This window comes from Schistocerca americana, chromosome 8 (genome assembly GCF_021461395.2).
Source record: "Schistocerca americana isolate TAMUIC-IGC-003095 chromosome 8, iqSchAmer2.1, whole genome shotgun sequence".
Taxonomy (NCBI): Eukaryota; Metazoa; Arthropoda; class Insecta; order Orthoptera; family Acrididae; genus Schistocerca; species Schistocerca americana.
Window position 1 is genome coordinate 62,378,039 of NC_060126.1, and position 21,766 is coordinate 62,399,804.

The 21,766-nt window shown below is 44.1% G+C and overlaps 1 protein-coding gene across 1 annotated transcript in view; it reads right to left on the bottom strand.

The window, feature by feature from the left end:
• The window catches only part of LOC124545529 (diacylglycerol lipase-alpha), a 454,063-nt gene extending 433,588 nt beyond the window's left edge, over window positions 1–20,475 (bottom strand). The window contains exons 1-3 of the mRNA XM_047124477.1: window positions 20,472–20,475; window positions 19,957–20,062; window positions 13,481–13,692 (exon numbers count right to left, since the gene is read on the bottom strand). Of these exons, the coding sequence (XP_046980433.1) occupies window positions 13,481–13,692; window positions 19,957–20,062; window positions 20,472–20,475 (322 nt within the window). The remainder of the gene's footprint in view (window positions 1–13,480; window positions 13,693–19,956; window positions 20,063–20,471) is intronic.
• Between the last annotated feature and the right edge of the window lie 1,291 nt (window positions 20,476–21,766).

A 21,766-nucleotide genomic window follows, 5' to 3' on the forward strand; every position in this document is an offset into this window, starting at 1 on the left:
CAATTAGTTTCATGAGGCGAATACGGAATAAATGGGAAAGACAATATTTTGTAACATAAAAAGGATTTTTATTTTGTTTGTTTACTTATTTAACCTGGTCTTATTAAGTTCATCAGGTCCTGTCTTACAGTGGACCAGGGTTAGACACATACAGTATATATCACATCATAGTTACCTATGAAAATAAGAGGCTTAGGGTGATAACTAGTATGAAGATATGAGTGCCTGCAGACCTAGTGTGAGTAAATTATATTGACTATGAACTAACAAAGTTAATACTGGCATTAATGATATTACTGCAGCTCCAGAAGACACTAAACGTGACAATAATAATAATAATAATAATAATAATTAGGTTGGAAAGAGGGATGTGAAATAGTAACGAGTGTATACAGGGATAATGATATTGTTGCTTTAGTACTGTATTGTTGCTTCCGAAGCTGGAGATGATATTTAGTTCTCTGATATACTGCGGAATGTTGTTGCAGAATTAGCTTCCTGCTACTAAGAAGGACTTTGAGAAGCAAACAATGGAGTGGGACAGAAAGGATTTAGCTCTGATGGGAACAGGTGTTCCTGCCGTGCTGCTCAGACAGGGGCGTTACTGTCGAGGAGAGATATGAGGCACACGATTCACTGATAAAACAGTATAGAAGACACAGGGTATGGAAATCTATGCACTTGTCTGCACGCTTCCAGCATAGCTGTGCATAGTTATAATGAACACAAGTATACATAACATGAATATAATGATCACGAGTATACATAACCAGTTCAAGGCGCAATGAGCTTTCCTGAGAAAGTAAGTATAAGTATTTGTACAAGTTCCTTTTCCAGGTCAAGAAGGAAGAGCGTTTTATATCTTTGTAGGGGATGGAGAGATGCTGCTACCTTCTTGGACATTGCAGTAACCTGCTCAGTCCAATTTCGATTTTCATCTATTACTGCTCCTAGACTCTTTGCAGACAAGAAGTTGATATTTGTCGCAGGTGCTAGAGATTGCCGATATTTTGGGCCAATGAGCCTAAAATGACGACAAGTACCACTTGTGTTTTGGATGGGTTGAGCTTTGAACCTACACCTTGCATCCATTTTGATTGTGCAGACAGGTCAGTATTGAGATTCTCGATAGCTGTCTTCAGGTTTATAGGTTTTGCACTTGGATACAACGGGACGTCACTACCATACATGTGGTATCTGGGATGGGAGAAGACTGATGACACAACATTTACATACAATGAAAAAAGTATGGGACCTGATACTGAACCATAGGTAACACCTGATACTACCTGCCTGCAGTGTGACTTTGAGAAGTCAGTTATGAGCCAAACCATTGCACTACACTTGGTGAGAAATTTAGGCTGCTACGTTTGGCAAGTAAAATGTCACAGTCGATGAGCAACCACGGCAAGCTTCATGTCATCTGTTACCTTTATTAAGACAGATATAGTGCTCCGATGTTTACAGAAGCCTGACTGGTATCCGTCTAGTAGGTTGTTTGTAGTTAGGTAGTTTGTTTTGTGCCTAGTTCAGTATTCAGAGTACTGTGGCAGCGTTCTTTTTAGGTAACGGCTAAACTAGTCCTTGTGGTTATGGAGCAGCTAAAGATATCTCTTATAGTGGGTAGTAGTGGGTCAGTAATGAGCATCATTTGGGCTGTGATGTCATCGTGTCCAGTAGATGAAGATCTGATATGGATGAAGGCTTTTCTTTTTTGACGGTGTTGCAAGTAACATGCTTTAGATAGAGATTTTCGTGGCTGCAGTAGTTTATCTCCACGATGTAATCAATGGTCTCTGTCCCATTTGTGATTCAATTGTCGTTGTAGGTAATGTGAAGTACCAGTTCAGTTCATTGGCTCGGACAATGGGATCATCGGCAACTTTTACTTTACCTATAACAAGACCACGTAGAGTTTTACAAACGGCAGCTAGTCCATTTCTGTCGTTTCTGCTTGTAAGCAATATGGTTTTCAGGAGTGGTGTATAGGTTGTACGCCTTATGTGCAGTGTCTCAGATTCATACGCTGTTTTAGTTCTTCACTCATTCAAGGTTCGGGTTTTCTTCTTTCTTGTCCTATCTTTAAGGGGGCATATTTGTCATACAGTTGAGTAAGGTTATTAGTAAACCAATGATTTTTTACGTTTATGTCCCAGAAAGGAATCGAAGATGCCTACGAACTACTTTTTGCACCTATGTTGAAAGTTCAGATAAATTAATATGTTTGAAGTCTCGGAATGCAGTCAACTGCGGTGTTCTTTTTGAGACATTTTAGTGAGTATGTCATGAAAATTATGTCAAGGGTGGATACACAACGTGCGTATATTTGAGAAGAACAAATTACTGTTAGGGGATTTCGTTGCAAATATCTCTATGAGAGAGTGACAGTAGTTAGTAAGATGGGTAGAAGCAAGCTGAAATAGCCACACGTTTGAAGAAGAAATCATTTGCTTAAATTTTTCGCTGGATTGACCGCTCCATAGAAAATTTATATTAGTGTCACCAGCTATAACTATATGCTCATATGCCGATTCGAGACTTGTAAGAGCAGTTTCGAAGCAGGATAAACTGTCTCCTCTAAAAGGTTTGTGGAGCACACATAACAGGAACTTTCTGTTAAGGGATTTCATCTGTATGAACATATATTCCACCTGTTTACCATCATTGTTATTGGATGTGTGTAGCACAGTACCGAACTTTAGCCGATGTATGAGCATTGTCATTTTTAGAAGACTGTATATTGACTCATGATCGACTTACAAGGTGGCCTGTATTGATACAAGAGTATAATTTTGTAATTAGATACCAACCTGAAAAGGAAAATATTGTGGCGTATGCGTTACCTCGTTTACTAATTGATATGGATAAAGCTGACCCTAAAGATATCAGTGGGAAAGATGTCAATATATTGGTGTTAAAAAAATGTTCCACCTGAATGCTATGTGAAGAGAGTTATGAAACATATGAGGAGAAAAGAAAATTGTGCTGACGTTTTAGAATGATTACGAATAAACGGGGGATGAGAAGCGAGAATACATTGCGGAAGTATTATATAACCAAGGACGGGTGTTGATCTGTAGGGTCAATAAGAAACAAGTAATTGGAAGTAACGTGTGCCAGTACATGTCATTGAGAATATTATACAATATACTCATCTCGCATTGATCATTATGGTCCAAAAGAGTGTACAAACAAACTTACGGAAACATGTATATTAAATAACATGGAAAAAAGGACGAGAAAAGTAACACACAAATGTGTAAATTGTCTGAAAACTAAAGATTCAAGCCAACAAATAAAAGGGCTAATGTATAGTGATATTCCAAGTTCTGCAGTAGAAGCAGTTGCTGTGAGTTGTGTGACAGCTAAGAGGGGGGCGGGGATATGTGGTATTAGCTTTGGATGTTGTATCTAAGTATGTAAAATCATATCCTTCGAGAAAGAGTACAAGATCAGTCATAGCAAGTATAATGAGAAAGGATTACTTTAAAAATAATGGAAAGCCACAAAAAGTCCTTAGTGAAAATGGTCCTCAATTTTCGACAAAAGTATGGCAGGATATATTAAAGGAAGAACAGATAACATAAGTGAGTGATGAACAAGCTAGACCCTTTACTCAGAGCCTATTGTGCTAAGAAACAGTCAAGATGGGGAAAATATGTAAAGGATTTCGAGCAGTGATGAACGAATCACCACATTCGGCTACTGAGCTTCCACCTAACGACGTCATGTTTGGTGAAAGGCCGTCAAACATGTTTACAGAAATCATTACATTTCCGCCAAAGACACAAGTGACATTGGATCAGATCACACAGTTAGCACTAAACAGGGTAAACGGAGAAGCAGAAAAGAAACAGGAAAAGTATAACAAAGGGAAGAAAGCCAGAATCTTTAGTCAAGGCAAGGACAAAGCTTCAAATATAGGGATTAAGAAATTTTATAAAATATATGAGAAGCCATACAAAATTATTCATGTAGCTCATCCTAATACGAGGAACTAGCGACTCTTATAATAAACATGTCAAAAAGTCTCTCCAATGCCGTAGGTATCTGATTCAGGAGTCAATAAAATAGGACAATAAGTAATGTATATAGTGCAAACCAATAATGTTAAGTACATTTTTAATTCTGTGTTTGTACGAATGTGACGTAATTTGCATTTGTGTTTAGCAACGTTTAGAAATGAATGAAATGATGTATTGTAAGGATGCAGCTCGGACTGTCAAACTCAGTCTAGTGGTTAAAAGCAATTCTGAGAAGTGTTTAACGTGGCTTGGACCACTGAAGTGACGGCGCATCAACTGGTGTGATAAGAACACCTGTAACATTGTATGATGTGTATCGAATGCTGGTAAGCAAACCATCCAGTTTACTGAAAGTGTCATGAATTAAATCAATATATGTATGGGTATGATTTTAACATTCTCTTAAAACAACACACTTCCTTCCATCGCTATGGAAATTCAGAGGCATCACTCTCTACAGCCTTATAAAATGAGGGAGATGTTGAAGGTTATTTCGGCGATATTCATTTAAAAGCTCTCTCTAAGGTGGACTCTTTAAAAAACATAGTTCAAATAAAGGCCCCTAATGAGAAAAGAATCCACTGGCCACACGGTAGTACACACTGAGGTGACGAAGCCATGGGATGGCGATATGCACACATACAGATGAAGATATTATTCCGTACACAGGGTCAGTGCATTGACTGCTGTCATTTCCACTCAGATGATTCATGTGAAAAGCTTTCTGACGTGTCTGTAGCCAAACAACTCGAATTAACAGACTTTGAACGCGGAATGGTTGTTGGAGGTGCACGCACGGGACATTCCATTTCGAAAATCGTTAGGGGATTCAGTGTTCCGAAATCCACAGTGTCAAGGATGTTCCGAGAAAATTTTTGGTTCAAATGGCGACCGTAGCGGCCGCGCGGTTCCAGACTGAAGCGCCTAGAACCGCTCGGCCACACCGGCCGGCGATGTTCCGAGAATAGCACATTTCAGGCATTACCTCCCACCACGGACAATGCAGCGGTCGACGGCTTCACGTAAAGACCGAAAGCAGCGGCGTTTGCGTAGATTTGTCAGTGCCAACAGACAAGCCACATTGGGTGAAATAACCGCAGAAATCAATGCGGAACGTACGACGAACGTATCCGTTAGGACTAGAGATGGGCAAACTCGTCCATTCTTGGAAACTAGTTCACTGGGAACCGTTCATTTTTACTCGTTCACCGTTCATTTGTGCATTGTTTATGGTTCTCTTCACAAATTGAAAATTAGTAGCACTGGTGACTGAAGGATGGAAGGCTCCAAGAGGGGGCACTTGCATCCCCCCTGGAATACAGAGTTTTTATTCATTACAGAATTCACACACAGTTGTAGAAGTAATTTCCGTGATTCTGCAAAATCTCTCGTTTAGCCAACTGCAGTGTTACGTGGGTGATCACAATTAAATAATGTAAGGTGGCGAACGAAAAACCGGCCCCGAGTACAGACTGCTCGCCAATTAAGCACGATTTGTTGACCGATACGAGCAGAATAGATAAACATGTAACAATTAGGCAGTAAAAAAATAACGAATAAGCTAATGCAAACAACAACTTAGAAACAATAGATGACGATTGGTGGGCGACAACGAGCAGTCTAGTAGTCGGGCCGATTTTTTGTGCGCCATCCTGTACCACTGAAATAATATTGTAGAAGTTACCATATTCTCTTTACGAAGTATGAGACAAGACACTCGATTTTGAACCGCGGGCTACATTCGGTTGTAAACCGGTCTGCCTTTCATAACGACGAACATGCTGTTATACCTTGGATGAAAAAAGTCGGAAAACAGCCGCTCATGTGTGCCGTTCTAACTTCCTTGCATGTCTAATAACGAAAAAAGTTGCCTTTTTGTCATTAATGTGCTATGGCAGTAGACAACCGACGCGAGTGCCTTTGCTAACAGCAGGACGTCGTCTGCAGAACCTCTGCGGGGCTCGTGACCACATAAGTTGAGCCCTAGACGACTGGAAAACCGTGGCTCGTCAAATGAGTCCTGATTTCAGTTGGTAAGAGCTGATGGTAGGGCTCAAGTGTGGTGCAGAACCCACAAAGCCATGGACAGAAATTGTCAACAAGGCACTGTGCGAGCTGGTGGTGGTTACGTTATGGTGTGTGCTGCGTTTGCATAGAATAGACACTGTCCTCTGGTCCAGCTGAACCGACCATTGGCGGGAAATGGTTATGTTCGGCTACTTGGACACCATATGTTGACTTCAGGTTCCCATGGCAGTTCGTGACTGGTTTGAAGAACATTCTGGACAATACGTGCAAATGATCTGGCCACCAAGGTAGCCCGACACAAGTACAGGGTGACACACGGGAGAAATGAAATAATACTCAGCCAACTTTAAAATTAATGCATGTTTATTTACACAAAATCATAGCTCATTATTTGCCATTTTAGATAAAAAAGTTATTTGTGAAAAACAAGGTCGTCAAGGTGATGTCCATCAATTCGAATACAGGACTCAAGTCTCATCTCAAAATCCTCCATCAGACGGACTATATCTCTGCAAGAATGGCAGCAATTTCTTCAATGACTGCATTCTTCAACTCGTCCAAATTTTGTGGTTTGTGGTTATAGACACAGAAAAAAATCACATACTGACAAGTCGGGAGACCTGGGAGGCCAAGGAACGTTGTCAAAACGTGAGATAATCCGGCCAGGAAACACGAGTCTTAGAACTGTCTGTCATTGAAGTGTTTGGGATGTGTGATGTTGCCCCATCCTGCTGGAACCAAACGCGTTTTAAAGGGATTCGTGCCCGCATCTCGTGGTCGTGCGGTAGCGTTCTCGCTTCCCACGCCCGGGTTCCCGGGTTCGATTCCCGGCGGGGTCAGGGATTTTCTCTGCCTCGTGATGGCTGGGTGTTGTGTGCTGTCCTTAGGTTAGTTAGGTTTAATTAGTTCTAAGTTCTAGGCGACTGATGACCTCAGTAGTTGAGTCGCATAGTGCTCAGAGCCATTTGAACCAAATGGATTCGTCGTCTTCTTAGTTCTGGTTTCAAGAATGTTTCAAGCATACGAATGTAACGAACAGAATTAACATTAACTGTGGCCCCGTTCTCTTAAAAAAAAATAAGGTCCAATAATGCAAACAGAGCCAAGAGCACACCAGACTGTTACTTTTTCCGAGTGTAGAGGACGCTGGTGGATAAGATGTGGATGCTCTGGAGCCCAGTAATGTAGGTTTTGCTTATTCACGGTCCAGTTTAAATGAAAATGAGCTTCACCGGTCATCAATAAAATTTCATTTTCGTTCGATCCCAAAGTCACTTGCATTCTGTAAGCGAAGTCTTCTCGTACAGCAAAATCAGTTTCCTTAAGTTGTTGGACAATGAGCATTTTGTAGGGATAGAATTTTAATTCTTTATGTAAAATTCGTCTAACAGATTCACGATTGATTCGTAACTCACTAGCATGACGTCTAGCTGACCGTCCCTGGCTTCTGACTGCCGCTTGCCTTACCCTTTCTACATTTTCTGGTGTCGTTACTCTGCGTCTCGGGCCAGGGTGCTTCTTATCCAGTATGTTTCCAGTTGATCGGAAGTTTTCGACCCATCTGAGGATTGTGTTACGGCTCGGAACAGCTCCATGTCGACCGACATTAAACCGCGCACGAAGCCATCGCTGCATAGCAACAATAGACCCACCGCTTTTCACGAAACTGTCATAGACGAACACTCGACGTTGCAAGTCCCACTGCTCCGTAGAGACTGAGTAAATGAAATGGCGTCTTGTGTGGATCAGAACTATCCCCACCACGACCACCTCCCACCACCGCGCCCTCAGTACTACGCAGTTCAAAACCGTCCGTCTCCCGTGTGTCACCCTGTACCGTCAAACATCTATGGGACAAAATCGAGAGATCCGTTCGTGCACAAAATCCCGCACCTTCCACACTTTCGCAGTTATAGACGGCTTAAGGCGCGTTATGGCTCAGTTTTTCTGCAGGGGACTTCCAGCAGCTGGTTGAGTCCACACGCCACGTGGAGTCGCTGCACTACCCTGGGCCAAAGCAGTTCCGACGCGATATTTAGGGTATCGCAAAACTTTCTTCGCCCAGTGTGTGTTGACCTTGGACGGCACAGAGTTTATAGTGGTTAACAACGCTTCCGCTGTCCCACAAATTTTAAGGTCCAAAATCGAGGTAGTAGATTCTCCGTAAGTCCGCTATCTATCACGAAGAAACATCTTGAAACATAAACACACGACACAGTTTTCGAAACAGAGCGCAGATCAGCCCGTCTTACGTCTGGCTGAGAAGGGAGGCAGCTTTCATCTGGAGGACTGAATGGCACATCAGGCCTGAACTCGCCCGTGACTGCTTTCACCTCCAGTAGTTCATCTCACCAACCATTTCACAAGTAGTGTTCACATTTAAGTCTCTGCTAAGGCCTGATAATTTTTTAGTATTTGGGTATTTCTTGGTGAGTGAAGCCCAGCGGTAAATGTCATTCTAGTCTGCAAAGTGAACTCGTAGGAATTTATTAAAGACGTTACATGGTCGGCTGTGGGCTCTGAAAGAGCTCGTAAAGACTTCACTGCAGCTGGAGTAATAACTTCAAGTAGCTACAGAACCACAAATCCTTAAGAATTTCTATAACGTACAACATACCAAAGTATGTACAGTGAGGACTTAAAACGAAAGGAAGTTAATTTAAACTCGTTTTACAATATTCAGCGAAATTAAGCCTTTCAGAAAAACTTGAACACAGGGAGTGCTTGCTGTATATGAAACACACATTACTGTTGCATTACAGCTCCTGCCCGCCATAATACACACCGAGAAAACACGAGTATCTCCCAAAGTATATGTTCAGTTCTGAAGAAACTTTGCTGGATGTGTTTTCAAGGCACACCCTACGCGGTAACAACAATGCATTTACCGCGTAGGTTTTCTTTAGCGGCTCTCTTGACTGCACGACAGCTTGTGACGTCACTGCTGTTCTGAGTATGGACGACGGACAGAGCGGTTACTGGCTGTGTGTCTGAAAACTGGTGGAGGCTGGAGTATCTTGAATTTTATTAAAATGTAAAAATGACTAATTTTTTTTTGCAAAAAATACGAATTCAATGAATAAATTGATAGTACTGTATAGTGTATGGCTGCTATGGGCAACCGAAAGCCTTCAATCACTCCACACCATCAGAGTCTACAATGAAATGCGCAAAGTAGTCCTCACTTGAAACTGCCAATCAGATAAAAACCGTGTGCCGGACCGACACTCGAACTCGGGACCTTTGCCATTCGCGGGCGGAAGAGAGGCTGTGAGAACGCATCCGGAGTCGTGCTAGGGTAGCTCCGGTCAGCCTTCAGCGGAGCAGCGTTTCGGACGCAGTTCGCGTCCCCGCAGCACGTGTGCGCGAGAGGTGTTTCCTTTAAGTGTGCAGCGGTGTGCCGCGGTAATACATAGAACGAATCATCGCCTTGTCATTCAGCAAATCGAGACTGAACTTTAGTTTTGTTACGAATATGCTTCACCGAAGGCTTACAAGTTAGAACGTTATTTAGAGGACGAGGTAAAAATCGAACCTGACGTTCTAGTTGGAATACATTTACCTATAGGCAGCAGTGTGGTCTATTTCAAGCTCATCAATGAAAGCAGCATGTGAAGAACTAACACTCAGACAGCGACAAGGACTTCATTTCTGTCATTCGAACGGGAATGTTGGAGAGGTTACAGTCGAACACGCCGGCTTGGGACTACGAACGATCCGCGTCTTTGAGCTTCCATTCGAAGTGCCACAAGAATAGGCGACAGACGCCCTGCGTCCTTACGGAATGATCGTGTCCCATGCGGCTGAAAAATGGGCGAGTTTCAAAACGTATCCTGTCCTCAGTGGCGTCCGACAAATACGGATCGAACTCGGAAAACACGTTCTGTCATACTTGTACACCGCTGGTTGTACAGCGATTGTCATCTACGATGGACAACCAAGGACGTGCTCTGGGTGTGGGATGGAGGGACACGTCAGTTCTGAGTTTACTCAACGAAGGTTGTTACAGCTGCCACGGGATGATCACCCCTCCGACTGTGCTCCCCCTGACCTATTTCGCCGCATTACGCGATGACGTAGGCCGCGAGACAGAAACGTACAGACAGAGGCAGTACACCTGCAGCGAACACCGGGTAACAGGCGCCATTAAAACAAGGTCCGACTGGTTAATCTTTTACAATTCTAGATCACAGTATGGTAGATAACCGTTGCTAGTGAGCCGAAAAAAGACGTGATATACGCATTTCAAAAAAATGGTTCAAATGGCTCTGAGCACTATGGGACTTAACATCTGTGGTCATCAGTCCCCAAGAACTTAGAACTACTAAAACCTAACTAACCTAAGGACATCACACACATCCATGCCCGAGGCAGGATTCGAACCTGCGACCGTAGCGGTCACGCGGTTCCAGACTGAAGCGCCTAGAACCGCACGGCTACACCGGCCCGCTATACGCATTTCCCCTACTCCAAATGCAGCTGTTGAAAATAACGTTACGGTCGAAAGAGACTGCATCCTTGAACTATACGAACTGCAAAAATTTCGGTACTGTAGTACTGTGCTGAATAATCTATTGACAGAACTAAAATCAGTGTTCTAAATCTGTGGCGTCTTTAGTTTCTGAGTCCATGATAAGAGCGTAAGCAGTGTTTCACTAGTAGGCCTGCTCACCACACAGTATTTTCGAAGAAAGTATTTCACGAGGCCGTTGGTGTTGCTCTTTTTATGATTCGTGACTCATATTATCCATATCGATCTCAGATTCTACTGTACGAAAAAATATTTACGAGGAACCTTGCCATCGGTGTCTCGTACAATTCAGTTTCTACCCACTTCGCAAAACTTTTTCCAATTTCGATGACGACTCTTCCGAAATTTTTCTGCGTATATTGTTTTGGGTTTTAACACTACACCCTGCTGCACCATACATTAACAGCATGGCTGTAAGATCCTGTAACGATCAGTGAGTCAACTCCGACGTCCATCCATAAACTACAAACAGTGGTAAACTGCGCCATGGCCACACCGCTAGATGGACGCGTATTGTTGCTGCAGGAAGAGCCACCAACGTCGATGTGGCAGGAATCATCTCTTGTGGAACGCAAGTACTTCACAAGGACGTGGTTGACAGTCTTTGCTCCTTCAAGACGTCAAATCACCTAAAATATCCAGTTCAGTCCATTAGTTTCTTACGTCGAAAATACTAGATTTAAGACGCTCTGCTCTGTATCAGTTTTCACACCAAAGGTTTGGGACAGCTTTGTAGATATTTTTGACCGATGACGATACAAATGGGAGAGATGATCGTGGTTCACAATTGTAAGTTCGAGATGGCGAACTCTGATCCTAAAACGACTGGAGCGAAAACTAAAAGCGAAAATATAAAAATTTTAAATCGAAAACAAAAAAGTATTAAATTTTCTGTTGGTATAAAAGCAAGTAGACAAAGGTTTGTAATAATTTTATTTCTCTGCAAAAGTTGAACAATATACTGATTTCACAACAGTTCTTGAAAGTGCCATCCACCAGCTTTTATGAAGGCGTGACATCGACACACCAAGTTCTTGCACAATAGTTCGACCAACTTCCGTCGGGCACGCTGTTTTAATCTGCAAGGAAATTTCAAATTTGATTTATCGGATTGTTCGCATAACTTCCAGAGCAAGGAGAATTGTTGGCGATACCCTTCAATCTCCTCAAACTGTCGGTTTGCCGTACTCGAAATATCTGCTGATTCTGGGACCGGGCACTATGACTGGTCGCCAGGGCTGACAGACTGTAGAGATCAACTTGTAACGAGAAAACGACGTTTCGCTGGACCGCCTGCAGCAGTCACGGGACGCCCTCTCTTCGGTGTCGCTTGCGGCCACTTCAGGTAAGGCACTTGGAGACGTCGATCATTCCGTCGTCCCTCACGAACAACCAGAGACCATGCTGACCTCTCATTCCGAGGCACGGCAACGAAAACAGCGATCGCCAAAACGCCGGAAGAAGCGCCGCCTCACGGTGGAGAACGACCAACCAGATCCAGCAGGCAATGCTGAGGCGTTTCGGGGTACACAGAAGACGGCCATGGATAAGAAGAACTGCCTACAGTGGATGCAAGGGTGGCCAGCGGGACGGCGAAACGACCTCCCGATGCTCCAGAATCAGCGGAGGAGTTCGATCGACGGCAACAGGCTACTGAGGAGGTTACGGTGCCTGCAACGCACGACAACGATGGGACGCTAAGGGACTGGTCGGCTACGAAAGTACGAGGACTGGTATGCAAATTTCCTAGGAACGGTTTTTCAAATGGTTCAAATGGCTCTAAGAATTATGGGACTTAACATCTGAGGTCATCACCCACATCCATGCCCGAGGCAGGATTCGAACCTGCGATCGTAGCAGCAGCGCGGTTCCAGACTGAAGCGCCTAGAACCGCTCGGCCACAGTAGCCGGCTGAACGGATTTTGCGCACCCGCCGTATACTTGAGGTGTGTCGGGTGCGCGAAGATGAGCGGCGGTGCAGTCGTTGTGGAACCGACCAAGTAAAGTTATCAACTAAGGAAAGCTACGCGAGTATGCGACGCAGGAATGACAGCTAGCAATGGAATGTTTCTTTGAATTTTGTTTTGATATCTATAAATACTTTTTTGAGGGTGCCGGTGGTGGCCCCGCTTTGACTTTGTCTGTCTTTCATGCTGCATGCTAAGAAGGCAGCGAGGTTCCTTCCAGGACAGTTAAATGTATAAGGATGTACTGTAGTTTTGTGAATAATAAAGATTTCTGTACCTCCTACCAGCCTTTATATATATATATATATATATATATAGAGCGTAGAGCACTTGTACGCGAAAGGCAAAGGTTTCGAGTTCGAGTCTCGATCCGGCACACAGTTTTACTCTGCCAGGAAGTTTCATATCAGCACAGACTCCGCTGCATAGTGAAATTTTCATTCTGGAAGTCCTCACTTATTTCCCACATCACGCTGTTGTTCCACGTCATCCACGGAAAAACTGCAAACTTACAGAAATGAGACACTGGAAATAGGCTCTTTAAAAAAAAAAAAAAAAAAAAAAAAAAAAAGAGATGGATCACGAAGAAATTATAACAATGGGACAGAGGTTGGATGATGTCATGTACATGTACAGACAAACAAATGACTACAATTTCAGAAAGAAACTGCTTGCATGCAGCCCCAGAGGTGAACCAACACGTTACTGACCTGCTCAGTTTGTGAAGCTCTTTCACTTCACTAAATCATCCATTTTTTCTAAAATTGTAATTATTTATTTGTCTGTACATGTACATCACACCTACAGATTTCCCCCACATTCGGGTAATTCCTCCCTGCTGCGTCTTTTTTTTTGTCTTAGGGTATACTTACACTAACGACTAATCGAACAAGACATTAAAAAGGGCGGGTGGGTGCGCGCGGCCTTACCAAGCCTGACGTAGAGCAGGTACTGCATGGAGGCGCGCGCCTCGGTGTCGAGGATGGAGCCGCGCATGGCGACGGCCGAGATGAGCGCCTCGAGCAGCAGGCAGCCGGCCAGCAGCGCCACGTAGCCCAGCAGGTAGTGCCACAGCTGGCGCGCGCACACCTCCTCCGTCGGCAGCTCCCACACCAGCAGCACCGCCACCAGGATCCCCGACCTGCCAACATAGGCGGATGGCCATCTCAGTCAGCAGGTGGTTCCTACAACAGCACACTTCCACCAGGATCTCAGGCATGTCAACAAAGACCAACGAGTCTGATGTCATCACAGTAGGTAGTGTCACACTGGTATATGACCTCCTCTGCAGGAATCTCTCCCACAACAGTTCACCCCAGTCGTGGACCTGTCAACAAAGAACGACGTAATTGGGTGTCGACATGTCAGCAGGTAGTGCCACATTGGTCCATGACCTATGTATGACCTCCTCCACTCGATTCTCTCCCACAACAGTAGGACTGCCACCAGGATGTCAGACCTGTCAACAAAGACCAAAACAAATGGATGGCCATTTCAATCAGTAGGTAGGGTCACAGTTGATCAATAACTTCCTTTGTCAACAACTCTTGCCCAAGCACCACTCTCACTAGGATCCCAAACCTTTAACAAGATCTATATCGTTGGATGGCTGTGCTGATGAATAAGTAGTGCCACAGTTGGTCGTCAATACCTTCATCAACAACATTGCTACTACGATCACAAAATTACTAGCACAACCAACACTGTTGGATGGCCATCTCAGTCTGCAAGTAGTCATACAGTTAGTCCACTGCCTTTACTGTTAGAGTCTTCCATGACTGTATGACTGCCACATAGAACCCAGACATGGCAACAAAACCCAGCGTTTTTGACTGGCCATCTCAATCAGCAGCTAAAGCCACAGTTGACTTCCTGTGTCAACAACTCTCACACCAGAAGCATGATCATCAGGATCCCAAACTCTCAACGAGACCTCCACAGTGGATTGGGGGAGATACTGATCAACACATAGTGTCATAATTGGTCAGCAACACCTGCATCATCACTACCGCTACTAAGATAATGAATCTGCCTGGAAACCCAACATGGTTGGATGGTCATCTCAGTCAACAAGTAGTGACACAGCTGGGATGTGACTTCTCCTTCTGGAACCTCCCAAATCAGTACTAGGCGGCCGCGGTGACCGAGCCGTTCCAGGAGCTTCAGTTCGGAACCGTGCGACTGCTACAGTCACAGGTTTGAATCCTACCTTGGGCATGGATGTATGTGATGTCCTTAGGTTGATTCGGTTTAAATAGTTCTAAGTTCTAAAGGACTGATTACCTCAGATGTTAACTCCCATAGTGCTCAGAGCCATTTGAACCATTTTTGAAATCAGTACTACCACCACCACTACTCTACACCTGCAACAAAATCCACTTGGTTCTGTAGTAAGGTAATGGCACAGACGACAAATGACTGCTCTTGTATCAGCATCTATTTCACCAGTAGCACCAGCACCATGGCCTCTTACTTGCCAATGAATCAAACAGTCTACATATCTGTTATGGGATTGCCACATCTCGCTATAGGTAGTTTAATAGTTGATGGAGGTACATTCCTCTGTCAGCTTCTTCCTCCACGAACAACAGGGACGAAGACTTGTGGTTCTGCGTCCTCAACAGCGAAAAATGGTTCAAATGGCTCTGAGCACTATGGGACTTAACGTCTGAGGTCATCAGTCCCCTAGAACTTACAACTAATTAAACCGAACTAACCTAAGGACATCACACACATCCATACCCGAGGCAGGATTCGAACCTGCGGCCGTAGCGGTCGCGCGCTTCCAGACTGTAGCGCCTAGAACCGCTCGGCCACTTCGGCCGGCCTCAACAGTGATGTCAGTAGAGACAGAGTACAAGCTGGCATACAGAAGCATATCAGCTGTGTCCGTTTTAAAGGAACCAACCCAGTACTTATCTTAACCAAATGAGAGAAACTATATTAAACCTAAATCTGGATGGAGAGAAAAGGATATGAAGCACAACCCTGTCCAAAGTGTTACCAATGCACCATCCCACTAAGCAGCAGTACCACATGGATCCTAAACCCATCATAGAATTTCCCTGTCTGTAGCTTCATGTGGTGGAATGGCTGGCCCTCCGTAGATGGAGGGGCGTCTAGCACACCAGAACACCAAGAATTTGCCACAAAAGCTTCTCTGCCATCTTCCACTCTAGCAACACCAACACAACGATCCCAGACCTGTCAGAACTTTGACAATCTGAATATGCGAACTCTCGCAAACTCGTTTTGGTCAACAGGAAGCACCGCTACTCACGTGCTCGGCTGCTTTTTGTGTATCTCCTGCACCTGTGATTCCCGTGATCATGACTGCATGGCTGCCAACAGATGGTCGGTATACGCGTACGTTCGCATACCCATGTTCTCTGTCAAAATCACTCACGCCAGTACCCTCAAGTCCAGAATCACATTCCTTTCTCACCATATAGTGCGTCAACTACGTTCCCTCAGGATGCCAGAACTGCTTACAATCCCACAGGATGTATAGGCACGTTGAGGGATAGTCATGTTGATCTGTAAAAAGTACAAGAGCTACGGCATTCACAGTTGCTCTACGGCTATATTCCAGGACATTAGCAGCAGCACCAAAATAACAAACCTGGAAACAAAGTTCATAGTCCGTCTATGAACATCGTGAGATGTTCATGTCGCTCAAAACTGCTGGTGTGGACACATTCCGCACCAGTAACACAACGATGAGAATCCCAGACTTGTCAATACATCTATAGTCCGCGTGTGCACAATATGGGAAAGCCATATTGCCAACAGGAAGTACCATGGGTGTGTGTGTGTGACACATGTCAACAACAGCATCAATAGGATACCATATCTTACAATGAAAAATATGCGATCTGTGTATGGACATGGTCATATGGTTTTGTCAATAATCAGGTAAAAGACGGCGTTAGACTACGATGACCATGCTCACAGCACGGTGTACTTGTGATGTCTCACCCCATAGAGCTGAGAATATACACTACTGGCCATTAAAACTGCTACACCAAGAAGAAAAGCAGATGATAAACGGGTATTCATTGGACAAATATATTATACTAGAACTGACATGTGTGTACATTTTCACGCAATTTGGCTGCACAGACCATGAGAAATCAGTACCCAGAACAACCACCTCTGGCCGTAATAACGGCCTTGATACGCCTCGGCATTGAGTCAAACAGAGCTTGGATACCGTGTACAGGTACAGCTACCCATGCAGCTTCAACACGGTACCACAGTTCATCAAGGATAGTGGCTGGCGTATTGTGACGAGACAGTTGCTGGGCCACCATTGACCATACGTTTTCAATTGGTGAGAGATCTGGTGAATGTGCTGGCCAGGGCAGCAGTCGAACCTTTTCTGTATCCAGAAAGGCCCGTACAGGACGTGCAGCATGCGGTTGTGCATTATCCTGCTGAAATGTAGGACTTCGCACGGACCGAATAAAAGGTAGAGCCACGGGTCGTAAAACATCTGAAATGTAACGTCCACTGTTCAAAGTGCCGTCAATGCGAACAAGAGGTGACCGAGACGTGTAACCAATGGCACCCCATACAATCACGCCGGGTGATACGCCAGTATGGCTATGACGAATACACGCTTCCAATGTGCGTTCACCGCGATGTCACCAAACACGGATGCGACCATCATGATGCTGTAAACAGAAGCTGGATTCATCCGAAAAAATGACGTTTTGCCATTCGTGCACCCATGTCTGTCGTTGAGTACACCATCGCAGGCGCTCCTGTCTGTGATGCAGCGTCAGGGGTAACCGCAGCCATGGTCTCCGAGCTGATAGTCCATGCTGCTGCAAACGTCGTCGCACTGTTCGTGCAGATGGTTGTTGTCTTGCAAACGTCCCCATCTGTTGACTCAGAGATCGAGACGTGGTTGCACAATCCGTTACAGCCATGCCGATAAGATGCCTGTCATCTCGACTGCTAGTGATACGAGGCCGTTGGGATCCAGCACGGCTTTCCGTATTATCCTCCTGAACCCACCGATTCCATATCCTGCTAACAGTCATCGGATCTCGACTAACGCGAGCAGCAATGTCACGATACGATAAATCGCAATCGCGATAGGCTACAATCCGACCTTTATCAAAGTCGGAAACGTGATGGTACGCATTTCTCCTCCTTACACGAGGCATCACAACAACGCTTCACCAGTCAACGCCGGTCAACTGCTGTTTGTGTATAAGAAATCGGTTGGAAACTTTCCTCATGTCAGCACGTTGTAGGTGTCGCCACCCGGCGCCAACCTTGTGTGAATGCTCTGAAAAGCTAATCATTTGCATATCAGAGCATCTTCTTCCTGTCGGTCAAATTTCGCGTCTGTAGCTCGTCATCTTCGTGGTGTAGCATTTTTAATGGCCAGTAGTGTATTTGATTCGGAGTGAGTGGAAGCACTCTTACGTTCCATTAGGCAGACCACTTCATCTGGCTACTGTGGCCGGTGCTCGCCTCGCCTCATTCTGTGCTTACGTTTCTGTTGGTAGCTTATCATTAATATATGAAGTTGCTATCCACGAAACTGCAGCAGTGGCGGAATCGGCTTTGTGCCTATGATAATCTGGAAATTAAAGCAATGCAGAGACGCACACATACATTCATCAACTACAATTTGATAAAAATGAATCATCCTATTGTGCCTTACAGTTCAAAATTCTCAGCCAACTCTGTCACCAAACGGAAACACGAAAAATAAGAAAATTGTTGACAATCAGAATGTACGGTTTCGTCACTGTTGCAGATGAACGTACGAAATCCAAATATAAATAATGTTAATACCTGCTGTCAGCGTCTTTTTGTCACCTCTAAAACACAATTCCAGCAGAATCTCTGTTTTTCGCTTCTCTTTCGGTGTTCATCAAAATACGACGCTGTTCGATGCCAAATCATCCAAGAGCTAAACGAACTCCTGTCATTTTTACAGAGCATTCCATGTTCCCACATTTGGGAGGACGACGGTTCAATCCCGCGTCCGGCCATCCTGATTTAGGTTTCCCGTGATTTCCCCAAATCGCTCCAGGCAAATGCCGGGATGGTTCCTTTAAAAGGGCACGGCCTACTTCCTTCCCCATACTTCCCTAATCCGATGAGACCGATGACCTCGCTGTTTTGTCTCTTGCCCCAAAGAACCCAACCTGTTCCCAAAAGCTTGAAAAATAGTATTTTTTATCAAATTTAAAACTTTATTTTCGAATGTTTTTCGACTAAGGAGATTAAAAGACTTCTCGTCTATTAAACAGACTTTGTCAGTTATAATCGTGTACATAGCACAGTTTGCTCATTACGTTTTTCTGGAAGTAATAGAAACAGAAGTGATAATAAACGAATAATTTGAATCGTCACATTAGCTTTATTACAAGTTGAAATGAGAAACTGTACTTGGTGCTCAGCAAGCTGGGACGCAATGACCCACATTTAACATTATTTCTTCCACTGATAAACTGGCAAAATTATCGCTCATTCATAACCGATATTATGCATCGTATTACTTAATAGAAAAGTGCTTGTGAGATTCATTAAACAAGACTTTACCACAAAACACCCAACATACTGTTGTGCAAAGTTATCAACTTTTTTTTACATCTTTAACTTGATTCTTCACTCGTGAGAGCTGCACGGACTATTTTAGAAACTTCTATAATACCAGCTGCCCGTGGATGATGGCAACAGTGGAACAGAGGGACCTAAGTTTGCAAAGGAATTTTAAGAACGTGATGTCCAGCAGCTAGTAAACATTTAAGAAACTTCATAATTCTCTACCATGAGATGTCGATAAAGATTTCTTTGTTATACAATCAGTTTCGGTCTCCAGACGATTATCAGGTAGTGGAACTCGGGGCAGAACGGGATAGCGGGCCACAATGGGATACTGATCTTTTCTAGACTGGACCGTGTTGCAACCTGTTGTATGGGCATGTAACTGCTTCTCCGAATGGAAGGGAAGTGAGGGCAGCCATTCTGGTTTAGTTTGAAGTGCGAGATCTAAGTGAATTGTTGTCCGTCACGTTACCGCTTGCGTTGTTCTGACGTTTGGTGAATTTCAACGCCAGGTAAGCTGTTCACTGTATACCCTAAAATGACACTTTCCCTTAAAGTGTATGGCATTTGTTATACTTTAGTTATTTAATGCGTTTAAATACGACAGTTATTACACTCCATAAAGGTTGTTAACCCCAAAAGTGCTCTTGGGGCGGAACGGGAAGGGGCAGAATGGGATAGTGTCCCGTTCTGTCCCGTCATATTTTGATGCAAGTAGAAAGCAAACCCAGCCTGGATGTTCATGGATGCCAGACTCTCCCAACCAGGTATGTTCGCCGAACAACTCAGCGTTCCAGATATCGCCCGAGACTGTCATTCCAATTCCACTGACCTGTCAAAATACTCGGTGGACAACAAGACGAAAAGGAAAAACCGTCGTATTAACAGATTCTCTTTATAAGAAGGAACTGAAGAACGCTGTCGCACGTAAAGTAGGCCTACAGAAAGGAGGACGGTGCACAAATATGAACAGTGTCAGGACAGAGACGTCAGGTGCAATTCAACTTAAGGCAAAAATATCAAACTGTACACTCAAAACAACCAATACAGAGGACATCAAAGACCTTAAGGAAAATAAAAGGAAGAAGATGATGGACAAGAGAGAATCAGAGAGAGAGGATGCTGAGTGTCTCTACTGTGGGGACTTCTACTCCGTTTCTAATGAGGGCTGGGTCACATGCCAGAGTGGGCACGGACAGTGAAGATGAAGAGGAAATACTGATTTGTGACTATTGTCGAAAGTGCTAGTAGTTAGTGGTTTGGTGGTTATTAAGCATTGTACATTTTTTGAATGACATTAAAATACTTTCCTATTTTGAAGAATGACTTTTTAATTGTTTAAATTACACATTCCTGTCTGAATTGCCTGTTATACAACATTTTGTCATAGTTTAATACGAGATCCATAATTAAAATTCAATGTTTATGCAATAATTTAACAAAAAATACTCTTATCCCATTCTGCCCCGTGGGCGAGGCGGAACGGGAAATATGGAAGGCTTTCTTTGAAAAATTATAAAAAATGCAAAATGTATTGCTTTAAGTGATTTTAAAATAAGGTACATTAGGTTACACTACAAGGTGTTTTTTATCACTTTAAGAAGTGTTTCCTTGTGTTCCCTTATTTTATAGAGATTGTTAAACGTTAAGTATCCCGTTCCGCCCCGAGTTCCCCTATCATAAAATGCACTCTAACACAAGAAAAGCCGACGAACCATGAACGAATTATCCAAATGGGACAGAAATTGGTAGATGTGATGTACATGTACAGACAATCAAATGATTTCAGAACAATTGCATGATTTATTCCAGACAAAGAAGTTCACAAATTGAGCAAGTGAACAACGCACTGGTGCACCTGCGACCCTTATGCAAGCAATTGCTAGGCTTGCTAGGCTTGGCAGTGATCAATCGTGTTTTTAGATGTCCTCCTGAGGGACATTGTGCCAGATTCTGTCCAAAAGGCGCGTTACACCGTCATAATCTCGAGATGGTTGTAGAATTCTGCCCAAAATACTCCAAATGTTCTCAATCTTGGAGAAATCTGGGGTAGTTACTGGACAAGGTAGGGTTTAGCAAGCAGGAAGACAACCAGTAGAAATTCTCACTTGTGTGTGTGATGGGGGGAGGGGGGGCATTATCTTACTGAAATGTAAGCCCAAAATGGCTTGGCATGAAGGGCGACAAAATGGGGTGTAGAATATCGTCGACGTACCGCTGTACAGGGGACGACAGTCATGTTGGTATCTCATCGCTGTCCATGGCGTCTCCAGACAGGTCTTCACTGGCCATCTGGCCTGGATTCGACGATACTCCAGCCAGTGAGATTCCAGGCCGAAGATGTGTCTGGAGATCCCTGAGTCAGTAGTGGGATACCAATGTGAATGCCGCCTGCCACACGGCACGACAGCAAGAAACGATTGTCCTTTCACAGCAGGACCCCTAAGGTGTTCCGTGGACCGAAACTGGATACGGAACAAACAAATATTTATCACCAGCTCTTGGGGTAATGAATCATGACGTTACCCAAATATTTAAGAGCTATGAGGCACAACGATCTTAAAATGCAAGACATAACGGCATCCTGGGTTCAGTGTCTCGGGTAACGAGGTGCTATTTACAAATGCTCTCTGGTTCATTCC